Source organism: Heptranchias perlo, chromosome 14 (assembly GCF_035084215.1).
Source record: "Heptranchias perlo isolate sHepPer1 chromosome 14, sHepPer1.hap1, whole genome shotgun sequence".
Lineage (NCBI taxonomy): Eukaryota > Metazoa > Chordata > Chondrichthyes > Hexanchiformes > Hexanchidae > Heptranchias > Heptranchias perlo.
Window position 1 is genome coordinate 65531155 of NC_090338.1, and position 22248 is coordinate 65553402.

Sequence of the window (22248 nt, forward strand, 5' to 3'; positions counted from 1 at the left end):
TTTTTTTGTCCGATTACACCTCCTTGAAATGCCTTTGGATGTATTGCTAGATGAAAAATGATATGTAAATAAGGTGCTATATAAAGGCAAGCTGTCGTACTTACACTCTTGCGATGATCTGTGTCTAAACATAAACCTCAGGTGTATTCTTTGCATTTCCTCCATTGGAATGGCCACCTAGCAACAGACAGGTACGTGAATAAATCAGTCAGCGATTATACATTATAAATTTACCATGTTAAGGCACAATGTTGCACTCATAGAAATTTATGGCACAGAAGGAGGCCGTTCGTCCCATGTTAAGTTGCATTTTCCAAATGATTCCCTTTTACTTATTGTCCTCGGTACTCGTGGGTTCAAGCCTGTGTGGTTAGGAAATCTCTTTCCTGTTAAGGATTATGGGTTAAGCATTGTAATGAAAAGCCCCTGTATAAAGCCCATGTATTGATGGGAATTTCCTCAGATCTGCTTCAGCTTCGTGGTGAAAATGCAGCGGGAACCCAATTACTTGCGTGAACAGGGTTTCCGCCACACATCTGGTGAAATTACAGTGGCGGAGCTGCAAAGAAACTCCCGGCCAAATTGTGTTTTGAGTTTGACTTTTTTGCCTACATAACACCGGTCTCTGTGCTTCAAAAGTAATTCATTGTGTGAAGTGTTTTGAGATGGTTGTATGAATTCAGGTGAACTTTTTTTTTTGCTCAAAGTGGGGTTAATGCTGGGAATGGAATTTTTTATTTTGGGCACTCAGTGCCAACATCAATCAATCTTAGAGCCGGTATAGAATGGTTAGATCCAGAGTAACGATCCCTCTACTCTGCCCAAACAATGTGCCTCAGCCCCAACCTCACTGCACCAATGTGTTCATTTCCCACAGCAGCTGCCCAGCGGCTTTTTCTGAGTGAAATTGCCGATTGTTAGTTTTGGTCTTCTTTACGTAGGAATTGTGCAAGCTTGCATGACCATTGGCTACCCACAGTGCATAGCATGATGACTGCTGTCATGGTAACTCGAGTGCTCTCGATTGGTGAGCAAAGAGTGTTCTAAAAAATCACTCACTATAAAATAAGGAGAGGAAAGAATAATGGAATGAAAGGAATGAGCTGACTATTGAGATGTAGTTGTCGCTTAATGATTTAATCATTAATAGCTAGGAGGCTGAGTAACCAGCTTCATATTGATAGCTTTGAATCTGATGCAACTGAGGCAGAGGTTAGCGTCCTATATGAATTTAGTGTCAATTTTAATTTTGCTGCTGGATGAAATTATTCTCAGCCAAAGTCTGTGTGCAAGGCCCATCAAACCCATGAGACCTTGCAGATTTGGAGTAGTGACTGGCTCCGACATTTGTCCCTACCAATGGGATTCTGGTGCCTATCACCGACCTGCACTGAAAATATAATCAAAAACTTGACTCGCATTTGCTCACTTTACAATTTTTGTGATTAATTATTGATTTCCATCCCTCTCTCCCCACCAAGTAGGCAGAATGCAATGGTAGCCTTGTTCTTATGGGACTGCAGTCAGCATGAAGTTTAAAATCTTTCACTTAGTGTTGTATTAATATATGAAGAGATTTACAGCGACATCGATAAATAGCACAGAAGTGAACCAGAGATTGTCAGTCTTTGTGACAATGTTTGAAGGGTGAAGTTGCACACGAATGCTCTTTGTGGGTCCTTCCCTTCCTGAAGCTGATGTCTCTTCCTGAGCTACGATTCCACAGGCAAACAGGCAGCCCTCCGGTGTCCCATCCAAGTCACTATTCTTCGAGTGTTAGCCTAAACAGTGTTTGTCGGTTATTTGAACGCGCTCAAGCTTGATCAGGCCTTCGATCGAAGTCCACAGATATGCACATCTGAACAACAACAGCAACAACTTGCATTTATATAGTGCCTTAAACGTAGTAAAACATCCCATGGCGCTTCACAGGAGCTTTATTAAACAAAATTTGAAAATGAACTACATGAGGAGATATTAAGACAGGTGACCAAAAGCTTGGTCGAAGAGGTAGATTTTAAGGAGCAACTTAAAGGAGGAGAGAGAGATAGAGAGGCTTAGTGAGGGAATTCCAGAGTTAGGACCTAGGCAGGTGAAGGCACGGCCGCCAATGACGGAGTGATTAAAATCGGGATGCGCAAGAGGCAAGAATTGGAGATTGGAGGAACGTAAAGGCCTTGGAGGATTGTAGGGCTGGAGGAAGTCACAGAGATAGGGAGGGGCGAGGCCATGGAGGGATTTGAAAACAAGAATGAGAATTTTAAAATCGAGGCATTGCCGGACCGGGAGCCAATGCAGGTCAGCGAGCACAGGGGTATTGGATTGCTGCGAGTTAGGATTCAGGCAGCAGAGTTTTGGATGAGCTCAAGTTTATGGGGGGGTGGAAGATGGGAGGAGAGCATTGGAATAGTCAAGTCTAGAGGTAACAAAAGCATGGATGAGGGTTTCAGCAGCAGATGAGTTGAGGCAGGGGAAGAGACAGGCGATGTTGCAGAGGTGGAAGTAGGCGGTCTTGGTGATAGAAAGGATATGTGGTCAGAAGCTCATCTCGGGGTCAAATCAGACACCAAGGTAATGTTTGAGATTACCACAAACTTTAGAACCGTGGGACTTCAGATCAAGCTTGGAAGGAAGGAAGGTTCAACAGACAATTTTGCTTAACTACTTTACGCAGAAGATGGGGAATATGAGGAAAACTTAAGGGAGAAATGTATGGATGTTTGAGGGAGTAGGCAATTGAGAGGCATTAATTTCAGAAATGGGCCAGATCAGCTGCAATCCTTTTCAGCATCATAACTCCCTACGTGGAATGGCAACCAGGACTGGTAAGTTTTTTTTAAATTTAAACCTCTGATAGACAAAAGGCCAATTCTAGCACCCTTACAGTGTCCCAGCTGACAGCAGCTAACTCAGCACAGACTGGGGATCCTAGTGAAGAGTTAACCCCATAGTCATGTCAACCAGTTGGGTTTTTAGAACAATCTGTTCATTTTTTCTCTGATGCTAGCCCACAAATTATCAGATTTATCAAATTCAGTTTCATCATTTATGGTGGGGTTTAAAAACAAGACCCCCGGGCTGCTAGGCCAGTCCCAAAACCACGGCACTACAATATTCCTCTTTGAATCAGTACTGTGAGGCAACCAGTCTCTAAGGTCCAGTGGTGAAGTTTACTATCATGTTCCACTAAATTTTCAAGCAACTAAAATTTACCATTAATGGAGCATTGTCTTCATAGAAAAGTGGCTGGCAAACCTTTGTATCCCTGAAAATAAAATCACATGATCTAAAAACTAATGGATCACCCATGGCATTGCTCAGAACAGCAGCATTATACTATACAACCCACGATGTATTATTCTGCTGCTAAGATGCAAGTGTGTTTTTTGATATGGCTTGTTGCTATATGACGGTTAAGTGCCACGACTATGAATAGGTATATCCTGAGTCCATTGAGCAGCAAATATTTTATTTATTAAAAAACATTCTCTCCTGGCCGGCCTCCCATCTTCCACCCTCCATAAACTTAAGCTCATCCAAAACTCTGCTGCCTGTAGTTTAATTTGCACCAAGTTCACCCATCACCCCTGTGCTCACTGACCTACATTGGCTCCCGGTCCGGGAACGCCTCAAATGTAAAATTCTCATCTTTATTTTCAAATCCCTCCTTGGCCTCGCCCCTCCGAATCTCTGTAACCTCCTCCAGCCCTACAACCCTCTGAGAAGTCTGCGTTTCTCCAATTCTGGCCTCTTGCTCATCCACCTCTCCTCTCATCCTTCACCCCACCACTGGTAGCCGTGCCTTCAGCCGCCTAGGCCCTGAACTCTGGAATTCCGTTACTAAATTTCTCCACTTCTCTCTCCTCCTTAAAACCTACCTCTTTGTCTGATAACGCTCCAGTGAAGCACCTTGGGATGTTTTATTGCGTTAAAGGTGCTATATAAATGCAAGCTGTTGTTGTTATTGTTGTAAAGTATGACACAAAATTTGCACCTGTGGCACAAGGCCTGTGACAGACAGAACATTTTTATAAAGAGATAGCAATACATTGTACCCTATGCTCTCGGGAGCTGTGACTCAATGATGCCGGTTGACTTTGCCAGCATCGATTATGGAGGATCTCCCTACAGAGAGTTTTGCCAAAATTCAAAACTATAAAGATTTTACGTTTAACTTTCCTGGCAGTAGAGAAAGGACCTCTTTGGCTCATCCACCTCTCCTCTCATTTTTTTCACGTTCAAAAATCAAGTTGTGTTATGACAATGCTATGATGCCGTCAAAATGAGACCTGATCCTTGAACTGTGACCAAGTTTTCCAAATTGAAAATGAGCCACTGCTGGTCATTTATCACATTGCTGTTTGTGGGAACCTTGCTTTACACAAATTGGTTGCCTTATTTCACTGCATTACAACAGTGACTACACTTCAAAAGTATTTCTTTGACTGTGAAGCACGTTGGGATGTCCTGAGGTCATGAAAGGAGCAATATAAATGCAAGTTTTTTCTTGCAATTCCAGGTTTAAAAACAGCACTGTTATATTTTATCGCTTTCACTGACCTTGATCGTTTCCATCCAGCGTGGCTGCTTGACCTGATAGTAGATGACAGATCGATATTCACTGACTAGCTTGTCTCCCGCACCCAGGCAAATGGCATTCTGCACCAAAACAGTTCAAACTTGTAAATACCAAGAAAATGAGATCTCTGCATTCGCGCATAACATCGCAGCCCTGTGTAACAGAGGAGCTGAACTACACAGAATACTGACAATCATTACAGTCTGTACTGTGAACTCATTGAGAGTGCTTGTACGTTTTACAATTCATCCGTTCCTTCCCCACTCCCAACCCCAGTTATCCCTCTCGTCCCCTGAAGGCCTGATTGCTAGATTATGATGCCAGGAGGTTGGCAATGCTCCAGTATCTCACCCAGTGGGCATCCTTCGAGGGATAAATTTTGCAAGACCCAGCACTCCCGGTGTGGTCTCGAAAGTGTTGGGCTCCAAGGCTGAGCCCATCCCATTCTCGCCTGACTTCCACGCACTTTGATTTTCCAGCAGGCGACACTGGATAATTATCAGGTGTGGGAAGCCTGGTTGACTTGCACCATCCCCCCCACCCCCCACCAACACCCCTTTTGCTCCCCCACTCAAGGTTGGTGATGTCGGCTGAGTTTAGCTCAACACTAACCCTTAACCAAGAGGGCAGAAGGTAACCAGGTGCAAGGCCTCCGCTGATGGTGCTTTGCAACCAGGAATCCAGCCATGAGCAGGTGCAGGAGAGACTTCCTGCAGTATTCCCTTTTAGGAACATAGGAACAGGAGTAGGCCATTCAGCCTGTAAGATTCTCAAAATTCACAGATCCCCCAATAAACTCAGAGAAAAACCCTAAAGAAATTCACGTTTTCCCTGAGTATGGAAAAACTGTGGACCCTGACTAAAATCCTAAGATGGAAGGATAGGTGAGAGGTCACCAGACGAAATCAACAACACACACACCGTGGAGCTTCATACATGTCTCTGTTTTAATGCAAAACGGACAGCAGGGGGTTGACAATCACCCCCATTGAAAGAGGTAACTGTTCCAGACATCGTGGGGCCATGCCTTTGTTTTTAAAGCAAAACCACCAACACCTAGGACATTGGATACAAAAGGAAGCCTTATGTGACAAGCTCTAAATCAGAATTAAAACAATGACCCATTGGGAGAAACAATTTGCAATATGATTGGGACCATCAAAAAAAGCCATCAAAGGGCTTTGTAAGTACTGTTTTTTAAACAGAGCATTGTAAGAGAGACATCCACAAGGCGAAAGCTCTCACTCTCTCTCTCTGGCTTGCTGGCTCTGGTGGGCTGCTTGTCTTGGTTCTGCCTGTGTCTGGAAAGAAGAGCAGTTTCCAGCAAACAACAAGGCGAGGGGAAGGCAGTTCGACAGGGAAGGACAGCAGCTCTAGAAGCAGGCCGACACACAAGAAGAAACCAGAGCAACAGTCCCAGTGACTATCAGACACCTCGCGGCAACAAGGGCCTTACGAAACAACCAACCGAATATTACCACCAACCAACCGGGTAATATTGAGCCACCGCGACCAAAGAAAACCAACTCGGGAGAAAACCGAAGATCCGCAAAGTTTCCACTCTACAATCTATTTCTGACTTACCTCTGGGTGAATTACTGTCAAGGTTTCGTTTGGTGAGCATTATCCCTGGTCCTTTAGAGTCCAACTTAGCTAGTACAGTGGGATTGGGAGGGGTGAGGTATCTTTCTACTGTAATTTCCCTCGCGTGTACTGAAGTGTTCCCCATTTTATTAGAGTGTTAAGATTGTTGTATTTCCTCTCTTGAATAAAGGTCAACGTTTCTTGCACCAAAACCAGTTGTCTGCTGCACTTTGTCACAACCCTCAAATAAGTCCAAGGTCTAGAACCCAGGGAGTGGGAGCGATTCGGACCGCTCAGAAGTCAGAGGTGAAGCTGACACACACTACCACCCTCCAAAAAATGGCGACCCAGATGGGACTTTGGCAAAAGGGATGTGACACAGTGGACACTGATTTGGAAGGGGAATCCACAATGGAGGAAAGGTTGTCTGCCTATGTGTGCGGCAAGGTAAATATCGCGAAAAAGTGGGTGGGCGATATGTTAAAGGCCGAGCGTCCCATAGATGCAGCCATCCAGTGGACAGCAAGTAAACAGTATAAGAAAAGTATTGAGAAGGCGGTCTGGCTCTTGTGTTTTAAAAAGCAGGTCTTTGTACTAGACCATGCTGTAGCAGTACAAGCAGCCAAGATTAAACAGTTGACCCTAGAGCTGCAGGAAAAGACAGCAGCCGAAGAGCAAGGGGTAGCAGCGCTCCAGGCAATTAGCCAAGAAAGGGCGCAGATGGCAAGGGACCACCAGGCAAAGGTAGAGCGCCTGGAATACCAGATCGCTGAGCTCAAAAGTAGCACTAGAGGTCGAATGGAACACCTGGAATACCAGGTCAGAGAGGCGAGAGGCAGTGAGGCTAGGTTAATGGATAAGATCCACAGCCTCACGCAAGAATTAAAAGAGCAGGAGGAGAAAGTAGGCAAGGTAAAGGCAGCATATAAGCTGGCCTGCGCCCAGGGGTTTGAGGACGCAGATCATCGCCCCTGCAGGCAAGAAATAGAACGTTTGGGCATGGCCTTAGCGAGGGCGAAGGGCATGGTATGCCTCCTTAGCCCGAAGGCGGGCCAGTCGGATTTTACCGGCAACCCAAGCAGGGAAGTCCCACAGGCAGCTCCCAGAACGACACTGGTTAGGGAACCAGAGGCTTCACGGCCACCACCCATAGCCCCGAGTTTTCAGGAGGTCTGGCAACAAGGGGGGGTGGAGGATGAAGCATTAGGGGAGACCCAGCAATTCCTGGTAGATAGACCAGGACCGGGACCAGTGTACCCCCTCCGACAACGGAGGTACGGCCCACCCGCCGATGGCGAGGACCTAGGGGCCATCCAGAACCAGTTTGTAGTGCCGCATGGCACCCCACAGCTCAGGGCCATGGTTAGCCATATCCCTAAGCTTACAGTGAGGGGAGACCCCTCTCTACACTTCCGTGAGATAGAGCAGGCAGCGTGCGTTAATGACTGCGATGAAGCAGAACAAGCAAAAATGCTGCTGTTTTCTCTGGGGGGTGACCTCCTCCAAACCTTATCAGATGAGTGCAAAAGGGGGCAGAAAGATTACGAGGAGTTAAAGGATGAGATATTGGAGGCCATGGGACTAAATGATGGGAGTCCGTTCGCCCGGGTGGGAAAAACGGTACAGCTCCCTGGGGAGTCCCCACAGGCTTTCGCAGACAGGCTGTGGCCAGTCTACCGGAGCGCATGCCCGGGAATGCCAGGGCGGACACTCCTGAACAGAGATCAATTAGCCCACTGGCTCCGCTGTCTCATGACAAACTGCCTGCCCCAAATTCGAACACGAGCTGCGGCCTGGTTTGACCCCCGTAGCCCCCAGACCACCGAGGAAACGGTGATCCGCCAGCTCACGATAGCATTTAAAAATATCAGGGGTATCGAGACGCCCCAACCCAAGGGGAAAGTCCACGAGGTTAAATCAGGGGCCCAGCATAAAAGGGAATGGCACCAGGAAGGGAATCGTCCCGCCCAGGCTAAGTTAAACTGCTTTGGGTGCGGGAAGGATGGCCACTGGCGGAAAGATTGTAATAACCCCTGGAAGGATACTAAGGGAAAGAATCCCACCGCCCCAGCCCAAAAGGCAGCGACGGGGGAGGCAGAGGCAGGAATTGCCCCTGCTGCAATGGAGTCATTTTTTGAGGCCATGCGATCTTTTATGGCCAGGCAGGGAAGAATAGCAGCCACTACTGGTGTGGTAGCTCCCTCAGCCCCCCCTGACGATGCCCCGCTATGACTAGAGAAGAAAGCGCAGATCGGTCAGCAGGAGGTGAAATTCCTGGGCCTGACCGTCCGCGCAGGGGAAAGAGCCATAGACAAGGCTCGGAGGGAAGCGGTCCAAGAGCTACCAGTCCCCAGTACTGTGGAGGCGAAAAAGCAGGCAGCTGGGATCCAAGCCGAGGTTAGAAATCCCCAGCTCCCAGCAGGTCACAGCTCACAGGCAGCACCTGCAGGGGCAGTCAGGGGAGGAGTCACCCAGACCCCTGTCCAAACCAATCCCCCTCTCTTCTGGGACTCAGGTGGGGAGGAGGAGGAGCTCGAGGCAGGTAGTCCCGCCCCCGACCTAGGTTTTGAACCTGGAGAGGAAGACTCTCAGCCACCGGCAGCAGGCAGCGAAGGGTTGCCTGTCCCCGGCTCAGACTTGGGAAGGGAGGAGCCACAGGGGAAAAGCCCCCAGCCAGCGAGGACTGCGACCCACAGCAAGGGTCCGCTCGCCAGGGTAGCCCCACCAACAGCACTTCCTAGGGGGTCCCCTCGGACACCCCAGCCTAGGAAGACATGGTCACCGGCTCCCCAGTTTAAAGGGGCAGCCCCTCAAGTCAGGGATCGATCTGAGGACAGAGGTCCCCAGCCAGCAGCCACAGGCTGCGAGGGACAAAAGGTACAGGACAGGGCGGCCACACCGAAGGGAGTAGTGTGTTGTAACCCGAACAGGGATTAGCCTGGCCGCCCGGGGACGGGCGGCGGATGTACATAGCTTCTGTTATTTAATTTTGAGATTGTTAATTTTGGGTGTTTTAGTTAAATTTTATACAAGGTGGTTGGTAGTTTAAGTATTATTGTTTACCTTGTATTATTTTTCTATGTATGTCCCGTATTTTCCAAGTGGTGCAGGGGTGTTGGACCCCCTCCGTGCTTGGATATGAATGTAACTGAATTCTTACCTGTGTCTGCATCTGAAGGGGAATGTATGTTTTGGGTCTTAGCTAGGTAAACTACAGGGGAAGGTTGGCTCTCGAGGATCGAGAATTTTGCTCACCTTTGACCAGTATGATAATTGAAGCAGGGTTAAAGTATCACAGGGGGGAGTGTAAGATTCTCAAAATTCACAGATCCCCCAATAAACTCAGAGAAAAACCCTAAAGAAATTCACGTTTTCCCTGAGTATGGAAAAACTGTGGACCCTGACTAAAATCCTAAGATGGAAGGATAGGTGAGAGGTCACCAGACGAAATCAACAACACACACACCGTGGAGCTTCATACATGTCTCTGTTTTAATGCAAAACGGACAGCAGGGGGTTGACAATCACCCCCATTGAAAGAGGTAACTGTTCCAGACATCGTGGGGCCATGCCTTTGTTTTTAAAGCAAAACCACCAACACCTAGGACATTGGATACAAAAGGAAGCCTTATGTGACAAGCTCTAAATCAGAATTAAAACAATGGCCCATTGGGAGAAACAATTTGCAATATGATTGGGACCATCAAAAAAAGCCATCAAAGGGCTTTGTAAGTACTGTTTTTTAAACAGAGCATTGTAAGAGAGACATCCACAAGGCGAAAGCTCTCACTCTCTCTCTCTGGCTTGCTGGCTCTGGTGGGCTGCTTGTCTTGGTTCTGCCTGTGTCTGGAAAGAAGAGCAGTTTCCAGCAGACAACAAGGAAAGCAGTTCGACAGGGAAGGACAGCAGCTCTAGAAGCAGGCCGACACACAAGAAGAAACCAGAGCAACAGTCCCAGTGACTATCAGACACCTCGCGGCAACAAGGGCCTTACGAAACAACCAACCGAATATTACCACCAACCAACCGGGTAATATTGAGCCACCGCGACCAAAGAAAACCAACTCGGGAGAAAACCGAAGATCCGCAAAGTTTCCACTCTACAATCTATTTCTGACTTACCTCTGGGTGAATTACTGTCAAGGTTTCGTTTGGTGAGCATTATCCCTGGTCCTTTAGAGTCCAACTTAGCTAGTACAGTGGGATTGGGAGGGGTGAGGTATCTTTCTACTGTAATTTCCCTCGCGTGTACTGAAGTGTTCCCCATTTTATTAGAGTGTTAAGATTGTTGTGTTGTATTTCCTCTCTTGAATAAAGGTCAACGTTTCTTGCACCAAAACCAGTTGTCTGCTGCACTTTGTCACAACCCCCAAATAAGTCCAAGGTCTAGAACCCAGGGAGTGGGAGCGATTCGGACCGCTCAGAAGTCAGAGGTGAAGCTGACACACACTACCACCCCCTACAAGCCCCTCAAGCCATTCAATCAGATCATGGCTGACCCATACCTCAACTCCATTTTACTGCCTTTGCTCCATATCCCTTGATACCCTTACCCAACAAGAATCTATTGATTTCAGGCTTGAAAGCTGCAATTATCCCAGCATCCACTGCCTTTTGGAGGAGAGAAGGCCTGGTCCATTCGTTCTTGATTTCCCCAACAGAGGAAATAGTTTCTCGGTATCTACCCTATCGAATCCTTTTAACATTTTAAACACCTCGATCAGATCACGCCTCAATCTTCTATGATTGAGGGAATAAAAGCCAAGTTTATGCAACCTATCCTCATAATTTAACCCTCTAAGTCCCGGTATCTTTTCTTAAAGAGAAGCAAGATTGGTTTCTCCCCCGGTGGCTCAGTATTTTAAGGGGTTCACCATGTGGGGGAAGCCACGGGCGTGGATTAACATTGGTACAGTTCGATGGGTGGGAATGGGGGGAGCCTGGGGCGGCACAGGTCCAGACTCTCCTTGTGAGTTCACTTACCTTTTGGGGTCTCCGCTGGGCGTCGGGCAGGTTATATTGGTCGGTGCGGCCGTGGTGGTCACTCTGGTCTGTAGGCCATTAAAATTGCCTCAGTGTCCAATCTGAGCAATAGGACCCTGATTAGCATTAATTAATGAAGCATCCGCCTGACTTAGGCGGACATCTTAACCGGCCAGTGTTAAAATTACCACGAGGAGTTTTTGGAGCAAGAAAATGAGCCACTAGATTTCAAATCCAGTTCCGTCTGGTTTAAAATCCTTCCTCAAATCTTAGCTGGGCAAGCTCTGAAGCTGAACTTGCAAGTTCTGGTAATTTCTGGGCTGGCACCAGAAAATGACCATGAAAGCTGCCAGATTATTGTTAAATTCCAATTGGTTCAGAAATAGGAACCTGCTGACTGCATGTGACTCCAGTCCCACATTATGTGGTTGACTCTTAGGAACACAGGAACAGGAGTAGGCCATTCAGCCCCTCGAGCCTGTTCTGCTAAATGGTTGACCATCAAATGATTGTACCTTTCAGCATGTGTTATTGCTACCAATACATTAATGCCCTCAGGGCAACTAGGAATGAGCAATAAATGCGGCCTCGCCAATGTTGCCCACTTCCCAAGAACAAATACAAAAAAAATATATTCTGTTCAAATTGGCCTGTGCTGCTACATTCCAGACACATTTTAACAGAAAGGGAGCTCTTACACCCACTACTGCAATCCACGGCTCAAATGAGAAATTAAAGCAGGGAAGGTTTGATATTGACGTTTAAAATTATGACGGGTTTTGACGTAGTAGATGGTGAGAAACTGTTTCCACTGGCAGGAGGGTTGGTAACCAGAGGACACAGATTTAAGATAATTGGCAAAAAATCTAGGAGGTAATTTTTTTTTTACGCAGAGTTGTTATGATCTGGAATGCAATGCATGAAAAGGTGATTGAAGCAGGTTCAATAGTAACTTCCAAAAAGGAAAAATACTTGAAAAGGAGAAATTTTCAGGGCTATGGGAAAAGAACAGAGAAGTGGGACTAATTGGATAGCTCTTTTAAAGAGCAGGCACAGTCATGATGGGCCAAATGGCCTCCTTCTGTGCGGTATAATTCTTTGATTCTATAATGCAGCTGCATTGCCTGCAAGCCCAGAATGTTCTGTAACCTGGGCCACCATCCCCTCTCATCTAGTGGACCTCACGTGTTGACAAAAAGCTTTGCAGTGCAGAAAACTAGAGACAATCATGAACGAAAAGAAAACTGCACTTCAATGGTCAGGTCATCAAGGAAATTACCAATGCCTGAACACCTCTTTCCATTGAATTACAGTTCCATTAATGATTGAAGTTTGACCAGGCAGTCTGAAGTATCACTCGGAGCACCACTCTCTGGGATCATAAGCCAAATCAAGTGTTTCACTGAGCTGAGCATGCCTTGACAAATCTAACTGCGCTTCCTCAGAAATGCCTCAGACATCCTCCAAACCCTTGAAATGCCAAAGGGAGTCAAAGAAACTAAACTATTATCCAATTTGTTTTTTTAATGGCTGTCTGGGGGAAAAATGATAAAGGTAAAATTTGAAGCCCAACGTGAATCAGGCACAGAGAAGTGGAATCTATAAACACCAAGACGACTGGGAATCCTCTCCCAATTAATCTTTGACTTGTGTTGCAGACATTCTACTGACGCCATTGAAAGGTTGTGCCCATCAGCAAGAGCTGTTGCAACCAATGCATTGTCATCCATGAATAGCCACTAGATCATGGAGCTCAACACAAGGTTTGAATTGATTGCTACCTTCACAAGCCAATAGTGAAACAATCCACAGTCACGAATGGTGCAAAGACAAAAACAATACGCTCCTAACTTTCTTATTTTGTGTATGAATTATTCTGCTCACTAAATTGAGGAATATTTTGTGCTGGGGAATGGAACGCTTACCATTTCTGGCACCCAGTATCAGCACTGTAAATTTTTAGATCCGGCAGAGATGCAGACTAGTTCCCTCCCTTTACTTTGCCTCAACAAAGTGCCTCAGCCCCAACATTATAGGAGCACCCCTTCAGTAAAAATGAGAGGATAAATAGAGTGACAATAGAAATGGAGAATTTGATTGACAAGACTGAAAGATGGGTAATTCTTGAGGTTTGCTGAGGCAGGTGATTAACTGATCACCAGCAAGAACTCTAATCAATTCCCTATTCCTGGTATTGATGCTGGGTTGTCAAACCTCCAGGATTGTCCTGGAATCCACAGCAATTAAAGATTAATCTCCCGGAAACTGCTGCCTGGGAGAAAAAGCATAGGAGCATTAAAAAAAATGGTGTGCTTTCATTTTCTATGAACACTTTTGTTTTTTTTAAACTTATAAAAATATTGGAGGTGGGAGAAAAGGATGTTTGACTGACAGTCGAGAACCATCCAATCGGGTAACGAAGAGTTTTTTTGCTTTCCAGTCGGCATGGGAAGGCGGTGCACCACGAAGATGGGCGTGTCGGGCGACCAATGGCGGGAGCGTGGGATGTGAGGCGGTTGGAGGCAGGAGGTCATGTGATGACACCTCCTGGATTACGTCCAACTAGAGTTGGCAACCCCACAGTGAAGTGAATGACCATTTTTATTACCCCCCCAGTAATATGTGAAATATTTTTACTAATATATGTCCAAAATATTTTTAAGAGTGCTTCATCGATGACTTAGTAGGTAACTCTACAGCACAGTGTGTTACTGAGCCAAACTGGCCAAGGTGATTGTTCATTCTGTGCTGAGTTATCTGATCTCAGCTAAGAGCAGCAGATGAGAGACAACCATTGGCCTCAGCTTCCCTGGGTTTGGGAGAGGAAAAATCAGATGGGGTTCATGCTCTTGATCTCGATCAAATTGCACCTTCTGGGAAGTGTTTAAATGCATCAATGTGTGGCTGTCACACTGAGGACAGGATTGGTCTCGGATGTGATTCCTAAAGCCCCTGGGTCAAGTCATCTACTGACCCCTGCTGTCTACACTTACACACAATCCACTTGGATGATGCCACAGGTGCTTAGTCCTCAAACCATTCCCCAGCATGTCTTCAAAAGAGGAGAGAACTTTGAACCCCACTGTGCCCTCTCTGCCAGCCGTCATTAATCACCCATATTCATTCCTGAAAAGAAATTCTTACCGGAGTAATTTTACCATCTTCACTGCAGACACACATTATCACTTCCACATTCTTCTGTGTGGTCTTGTTGTACTTGTCAAAGTCCCCGTACTGGATGGTGATGTAAATATCATTCCTAACATCACCTGCAGAGGAATGTAACAGTTAGGGCTGTCCTGTGACGAGCGGCTTTGCAATATTTTGGGATGCAAGAACAGACATGAGATGATAAGAGTAAGAAAAGGCCATTGAGTCCCTCCAACGTATCTCACCCTTCAGTTCATCATTCTAGACATTGGATAGGTATCACAAACTCGTGCTCCCGGTGCAGAGCTTTGCGTGACGGGAGCCCATTATTGGGAACTGAAGCACAGAGACCAGCACAGCCCACACTATTTTCAGGATGGAGAACTAATTCATAAACCCTGTTTCCATTCCTATCGAGTTCACTTCTCTCTGAATCCATTCCCTTTTAAGTGTGTCAAATTATTCTTTAATTTGTTTGTTTGCTCAAGGTCCCTTTAACTTATCATCCTTTCTATTCACGGTTTAACAGAAAATCCTTTCCTCATCCACCCCACCTGTTTCCTCTGTGTCACCAATACATCCTGTCCTTTCATTTCCAATATTGTCATACAGTTCACTCACTGTACAAAAACTGTTGTGTTGTGGAAGAATGCTAATGGAAAATATTAGGTGCTGTATCAGGCAAATATATGTTAGTTATTGACCGCTGTTACTTAAGAGGACTGGGTCTGAATCGGTCAGGTTTGGGGAAAAAACACCACACCTGAATGGTGTCCTCTCACCACGGCTGTAACAATGCTTGACATCCTAAACTAATCCCCTGTGGATGAGAATAAATCCTCTTGTCAGATTTAGAAAGAGCACGTGGGCATAGGTCAGGCTCGGGAAGCTAGCCAAATGACGTCAAATTCACAGCTGCTCAAAATAATTTCACAACAGGCAGGACTATGAGCACCTGCAGCCCCAGCTGCATCAAACTAATAACTGCACCTTCTGAATGGTGCAGGCTTTGATGGACGGAGCTTCTAAGTTGCATAAAATAGAGAGCTTTCCCCAACTATGCTTAAGATTTAGGGGCTATTTTTCACCATTGAGTTGGGTTGAGAGGTAAATGAATTTCGAGACATCACTCAAGGCCATTGAGAGCATTAGCTTATTTTCATCTATCCCTGCATATTTGTATAATATATACCAGTCGATCTCTCATGGTGTTACACACAGGGAGATAAAACTAAGTGTAGTGTTCAGTGAAGTGGGGTTAGAGGGCGGGAAGTAATTGGACATAATTCAGTTCCCATATAAAGTCATTCATTCTCTACTCATTCTTATTGATTACCTTGATTTTACTTTATTACTTAGAGTTAAATGGAAAAACATAGGTATTCTGGAAAGCGGAGATAAAGGGGTCTAAATTGGGCTGCGGAGCGCCCATTGTGTAGGCGCTACGCGGACTCCGAAGGACCGAAAATGGCGTCCAAGAGAGGCATGTGCACTTCTAGCGTGACGTGCACAGGACGCCAACTTGGTAAAGGCGTTTGCGCACACGCACTTAACGACCGCCGGCAGCATGTAAAGTAGGGAGATTATGCGGTAGATCAGTGTGCAAGGCTGATTTAAAGGGACAGATGCGATTTTGGAACTCCACGCTCCAGTCCAATGCGCTGTCTTAACCTCACACAGCTGAACAGGTTTTAAACAGCATGCAGGATCCCTCCTCACCGCTATTTAAAGGGATCATGCAGGAGTTACAAGTTAGTTGCTGGAATATTGCTTCTGGCTGCTAATGCATTTGTACCTGTTTTTAGAGGTCTCCTATGCATGAATACTAGGACTAGGGGACATAGCCTAATAAATAGAGCCAGGACTTTCAGGAGTGAAGTTAGGAAACATTTCCACACGCAAAGGGTGGTAGAAGTTTGAATTCTCTTCAGCAAACGGCAGTTGATGCTAGCTCAATTGTTAATTTTAAATCTGAGATTGATAGACTTTTGTAAACCAAAGTATTAAGGGATATGGGGATAAGACGGAGTTAGGTCACAGATCAACCATGATCTCACTGAATGGCGGAATAGGCTCAAGGGGCTAAATGGCCTACTTCTGTTCCTATCTACCTATCTTCCTAAAATAAAGTTTCAATACTCTACAGGGAGTGGGCTGGCTAGCTGACAGGCAACAGCAAGAGCACTCGCGGAGTGGGACAGGAATGCTGTCATCCTGAGAGAGGACAGCAGGTTCATGTTCCATGGAGTCACTGCCACTCGCTGCCTCCTGTTATGTGCCACCTTCTCCTGCAAGAAAGCGGGAAGTGTGTGGGCAAGAGTCCTGAAAGATGTTTGGGTAATATGGCTGTCATGGTTGAATAGCTACCAGTGGGTGTGACCTGTGAGTTGTGGGTGTGCGGCTTGCAACATTGGTAATGTGTGAGGGTGAGGTGAAGCATCTGATTGGAAGAGTTGATTCCTGATTGACAAAGTTTGTTGGTAGGTGGGTGATGTGGGGTGTAGTGCTCAGTAACCTTTATTCAATGTTTTGAAGGAACTCAATAGTTTGTAAACATAAGGACGGGACCGGCATCTGTGTTTTACGTGTGCGATCTCTGATCTCCAGTCAGACTCCATTCAAACCTGAGAGTCCCGCAAACATTGAGCAGCCAAGTTGTTGCTCATTAAAAATTCCAGAGTTCCCGTCATCACCATGCTTCACTGATTCACTTCACCAAAGACTTCCATCACTTCCTGTGGCCATAGTGCACCTTCCCTTTAAGAGGAGCAAGCTGTCTTTAAGTGGTGCGATATCTGGGCCTGCAGCTGGTGAGCAGCCACTCAACAGCTCAGGTAGGCCTGGCTGTACGCAGCAACAATGGAAACCCCCAGGCAGCATGAATGTTACGTGCTGCCTGCATCTCAATGACCGGGTTAACTTAACCCCCAAAGAGTTAAGTTGGAGCATTGGAGGTTTCAGCCTTGGCTCGGTGTAGTATTATCTAAGTTATGAGGTCCATGGGTTCAAACTCCCCTCCAGACATGACCACATAATCTAGCCTGACGCTCCGGTGCAGTACTGAGGGAGCGCTGCACTGTCGGAGGTGCCGTCTTTCGGATGAGACGTTAAACTGAGGTCCCGTCTTCCCTCTTGGGTGGATGTGAAAGATCCCATGGCACTATTCGATGAAGTTCTCCCAGTGTCCTGGACGAAATTTAACATTCAACACCAATAATAGTTTATTTAGTCATTTATCTCACTGCTGATTGTGGGACCTTGCTGTGCGCAAATTAGGCTGCTGCGTTTCCCTACATTACAACAGTGATTACACTTCAAAAATACTTCATTGGCCGTGAAGCGCTTTGGAATGTTGTGAAATCATGAAAGTTGCTATAGAAATGCAAGTCCTTTCGTTTTTCTTACAGGCTGAGGTGCTGGCAGATGCAAAACTGAGGGTCTCCGGGGCCATTTCTGGCAAAAGGGGTTAATTACCGTGTGACAAGTTTAGAAAAGAAAGACGATTTTTGAAGTGTAGTCATTATTGATATGGGGGTAATTTTAACCCCCAAAAATAGATGGGTTGAGGGCAGGTGGGAGTTGAAAATAGTTGTTTTTTGGGTCGCGACCGCATCCCAGCTTCACTTCTGGGTTTAATGTGAGCGCGTAAAACTGGGAATGCAAAGTCTGGAAATTTTGGGGTTGCGACCCAAAAAAACAACTATTTTCAACTCCCTTGTACAACAAGGTCCCACTAACAGCAGTGAGATTGATGGCCAGGTAATCTGTTTTGATGGTGTTAGTTGAGGAATAACTGTTAAACTTATCTGTTAGATACACAGAAATACATAGAAATTACAGGCCATTCGACAGAACCAATCCATTTACCCATGTGAGCAATTAGTTTAAGCACATTTACCCGCCTTGTTCACCTGAAACAGTCATCTCTTTGCTCTTTACAGAAGCTGACTGACCTGCTTTTTGTATTTCCAACATTTCCTAATTTTTCTTCATTTGAGATTTCCAGCAATTTCAATTTTTTTCTTTTTATTTTACTGTTAGCTTATCACGCAGGTGATATGCTCTTTTTCCAGGATTTGTGTGACAGGAGTGGTGATAGACCTATTTTTAAGATGCACGTTAACCACGGGCGAGCTTTCTCGATGAAGCGCTTGAGGATGGTAACTGTTGGCTTTCAGTATCTCTTCATCATGTTTGCAATTGATGTTGCATTGGCGTTGCAACTTAAACTTAACCGTAGGTCAGGAGAGGCCTGGTAGCAGATCCGACGCAGGAGGAACCGACTGCGTAAGGTAAGTAAAAGATCTGCTCCTCTCTGGACTCCTTGTGGATCAGGAGGAGCAGGAGTGCTCCCCGCAGTCCTCAAAAGGAAGCCTTCGGCATTCCCCAGCCCCGAGCGCGACCCCAATCTTTCAGCTTTCCCCCCCACCTCTGGATCTCAGCCCTGATCTTTCAGCCATCCCCCCACCCCTTCCCGATCGCAGTCCCGAGCTTCTACCTCCCTATTCACTGCTGGGGACCGTCCCTTCGTGTCGCTGGAAGCTGCCTCCTGCTGCTACTCACCACACCCACCCGCTGGCCAGGCAGTCAATCTGGCCGGCTGTTGTACGGGAGTCTGCCCAAAAGTATTGAAACGACGTCCTGCCGTTATGAGCGGCCTTGCCAGGTTCTTCGCCCACTAGGCTCCCCCGCACCCTCCCATTAATAATGTATTTGGGCTTGTCTTGAAACACATTCCTGTTCAATTATGGATATACAGTCATAAAGGATGTGCTTTGTAAAACGTATAAAGTAATGGGAATTATCCCAAATATAAAAGGTCATGAGGAAAGATGACAGAAGCTCAAACTATTCAGTCCAGAGAGAAGATGATTAAGCAAAGACCTCATTATCCTGTTTATCTTCGCGCTCTTCCCTCGGAGAATAGTGTGAGGTAGTGGACGGATTTGCAGGCTGATTAACAGTCTGACAGGCTGCAGCTTGAAGGCTCCTTCCATCTTTATACCAGCTGATAGGGTGGCTAATCTTATACAGCAGGAGAGTTTTAATGGACTCCCACAACCCATGGGCTCCCACCCACGCACCCTGGATGCAAGTATCTCTCCGGATGTCAAGCCAGAAGTGAGAGCTGAGGCTCCAGACTCTACTTACTAGGATTGTGTGGAGCAGGGTTCTGAACCCTGCACCTTCTGACTGAGAGGCAGGAACACTACCACTAATCCAAAGGCTCACTCCATTGGCCTATTTAATCGTATAGATAAGTTAAACCTTCAAAGTAAGACGGCCTTAGGACCAGACGCTGTAAATTTAAATTAATAAAATAAATTTGAAAAGGATAATTAAATGGACTTTGGAATAATCTGTCAAGGCATTGGTGGTGTTCAAAATGTAATTGGATGCTAGACTGATGAATTTAATTGGGCTGATAGTCAAGGATGAGCAGGGCCAGTCATTTCATATGAATTGTACTTTATTTGTTCACTGGATATTGAAGCTGGCAAGGCTGCATTTATTGTCCGTCCCTAGTTGGCCTGAGAAGGAGCTGGTGGTAGACTTTCTATTTTGGTCTTTACAACTCAATGACTTGCTACGCACCTTCAGAGGGCATCAAGAAACAACCATGTAGTGTGGGACTGGAGCAGCATGTTAGGGTAGGGGGTGGCAGATTCCCTTCTCTGAAGGGTGTTATTGAACCGGTTGCATGAGGGGACTGGGAAAGTCACTGGAATATCTTCAATTAAAGTTAGGAAGCATTTTTTAAAGAATATAAATAAACAGCTGCAAAGAATTATCACTAATCTTAAATCCTTTGTGCTTTTGGGTGTGTATGGAATATAAATGATCTTTTCTTGGGATGGAGGGATGACCCATGTAAACACACCTGGCATGATGATCTCTGGGAATCCCAGCTTCCTGGCTACCACCGTGGTCCTGTCCACCAGGTGTGGGTAGTCCTTTCTGATCTGGCACACGTCCCCCACCAACATTTTCATCGTTACCCACAGACCTGTAAAAGGAAATATGGAACAGAGTTTAGTGTTTTTAATATGCACCTGGAGGAGACATGCGGTTCCCAGTGCTTGTACCTGGAGGAGACTGTGCAGGTCCCCATGTTTGTATTTGAAGGAGACTGTGCAAGTCCCCATGTTTGTATTTGAAGGAGACTGTGCAAGTCCCCATGTTTGTACCTGGAGGAGTCCGTGCAGGTATCCATGTTTGTATTTGAAGGAGACTGTGCAAGTCCCCATGTTTGTATTTGAAGGAGACTGTGCAGGTCCCCATGTTTGTACCTGGAGGAGACTGTGCAGGTACCCATGTTTGTATTTGAAGGAGACTGTGCAAGTCCCCATGTTTGTACCTGGAGGAGTCCGTGCAGGTATCCATGTTTGTATTTGAAGGAGACTGTGCAAGTCCCCATGTTTGTATTTGAAGGAGACTGTGCAAGTCCCCATGTTTGTACCTGGAGGAGACTGTGCAGGTACCCATGTTTGTATTTGAAAGAGACTGTGCGGGTCCCCATGTTTGTACCTGGAGGAGATTGTGCAGATCCCCATGTTTGTACCTGGAGGAGATTGTGCAGATCCCCATGTTTGTACCTGGAGGAGACTGTGCAGGTCCCCATGTTTGTATCTAGAGGAGTCCGTGCAGGTTCCTATGTTTGTATATCGAGTTACATCAAAACTGCAGCACAGAAACAGGATGTTCGGCCCAACTGGTCTGTGCCAGTGTTTATACTCCACATGAGCCTCCTCCCCGCCTACTTCATCTAACCCTATCAGGATACCCTTCTATTCCTTTCTCCATCCTGTGCTTATCTAGCTTCACCTTAAATGCCTCTATGCTATTTGCTTCATCTAATCCTTGTGGCAGCGCATTCCACATTCTAACCACTCTTTAGGTAAAGAGGTTTCTCCTGAATTTCCTACTGGATTTCTTAGTGACCATTTTATATTTGCGACTCCAGTTTTGGAATCCTCCACAAGTGGAAACATTTTCTCTACGTCTACCCTATCATTACCTTAAGACCTTTATCAGGTCACCCCTCAGCCTTCTCTTTTCTAGAGATAAGAGCCCCAGCCTGTTCAGCCTTTCCTGATAACTATATCCTCTCAGTTCTCTTACGATCCTTGTGAATCTTTTTTGCACCCTTTCCAATGCCTCTTCATCCTTTCTATAATATGGAGACCAGGGGGTAAATTTTAACCCAATGAACGTTTGGGTTGGGGACAGTGGGAAGGTAAAAATTGTATAAAAGTATAACCCGACCCCAACTTGCCTCCAACCCTCCCACTTCCGGTTTTAACGGAGGCGGGTCGGAGGGCGGGCGACCAATCCGCTCTCAGGAGCGGGTCGGTTAGTAACCGTCCCCCCGATCTAAGACTTAACTGCTGGCATCTGCTCCCTGGCTGCTCTCCCGTCCGACTGACAGCCAGCCTGTCAATCTGGCTGGCTGTCGAGTGGGAAAGCTACTGAAAAAAATTGAAAGATGTCCTTACGTCAAAATCGTAAGGATGTCCGGGAAACCCATACTTCCGGGTTTCCCGTCCAGAAATCATCCGCCCCCCCCCAATCTTCATGGCTCGACGTTAAAATTTACCCCCAGGACTGTACACAATACTCCAAGTGTGTTCAAACCAAGGTTCTATACAAGTTTAACATAACTTCTTTGCTTTTCAATTCTATCCCTCTAGAAATGAACCCTTTTTCTTTTTTATGGCCTTATTAACCTGTGTCACTACTTTTAGTGATTTGTGTATCTGCACCCCCAAATCCCTTTGCTCCTCTATCCTGTTTAGACTCTTATTTTCCAAGCAATATGTGGCTTCCTTATTCTTCCTACCAAAATGTACCACCTCACAATTATCTATATTGGAATTCAATTGCCAATTACACGCCCATTCTGCAAGTTTATTAATGTCCTCTTGAATATTTCTGCCATTTCGCTGTTGTTA

General features: G+C 46.0%; 1 protein-coding gene across 1 annotated transcript in view; it reads right to left on the reverse strand.

Moving 5' to 3' along the window:
- Nucleotides 1-22248, reverse strand: part of LOC137332588 (dedicator of cytokinesis protein 2-like) — a 555930-nt gene that overhangs the window by 419657 nt on the left and 114025 nt on the right. Inside the window, exons 13-16 of the mRNA XM_067996525.1 lie at nucleotides 20178-20303; nucleotides 14291-14415; nucleotides 4561-4659; nucleotides 105-177 (exon numbers count right to left, since the gene is read on the reverse strand). Of these exons, the coding sequence (XP_067852626.1) occupies nucleotides 105-177; nucleotides 4561-4659; nucleotides 14291-14415; nucleotides 20178-20303 (423 nt within the window). The remainder of the gene's footprint in view (nucleotides 1-104; nucleotides 178-4560; nucleotides 4660-14290; nucleotides 14416-20177; nucleotides 20304-22248) is intronic.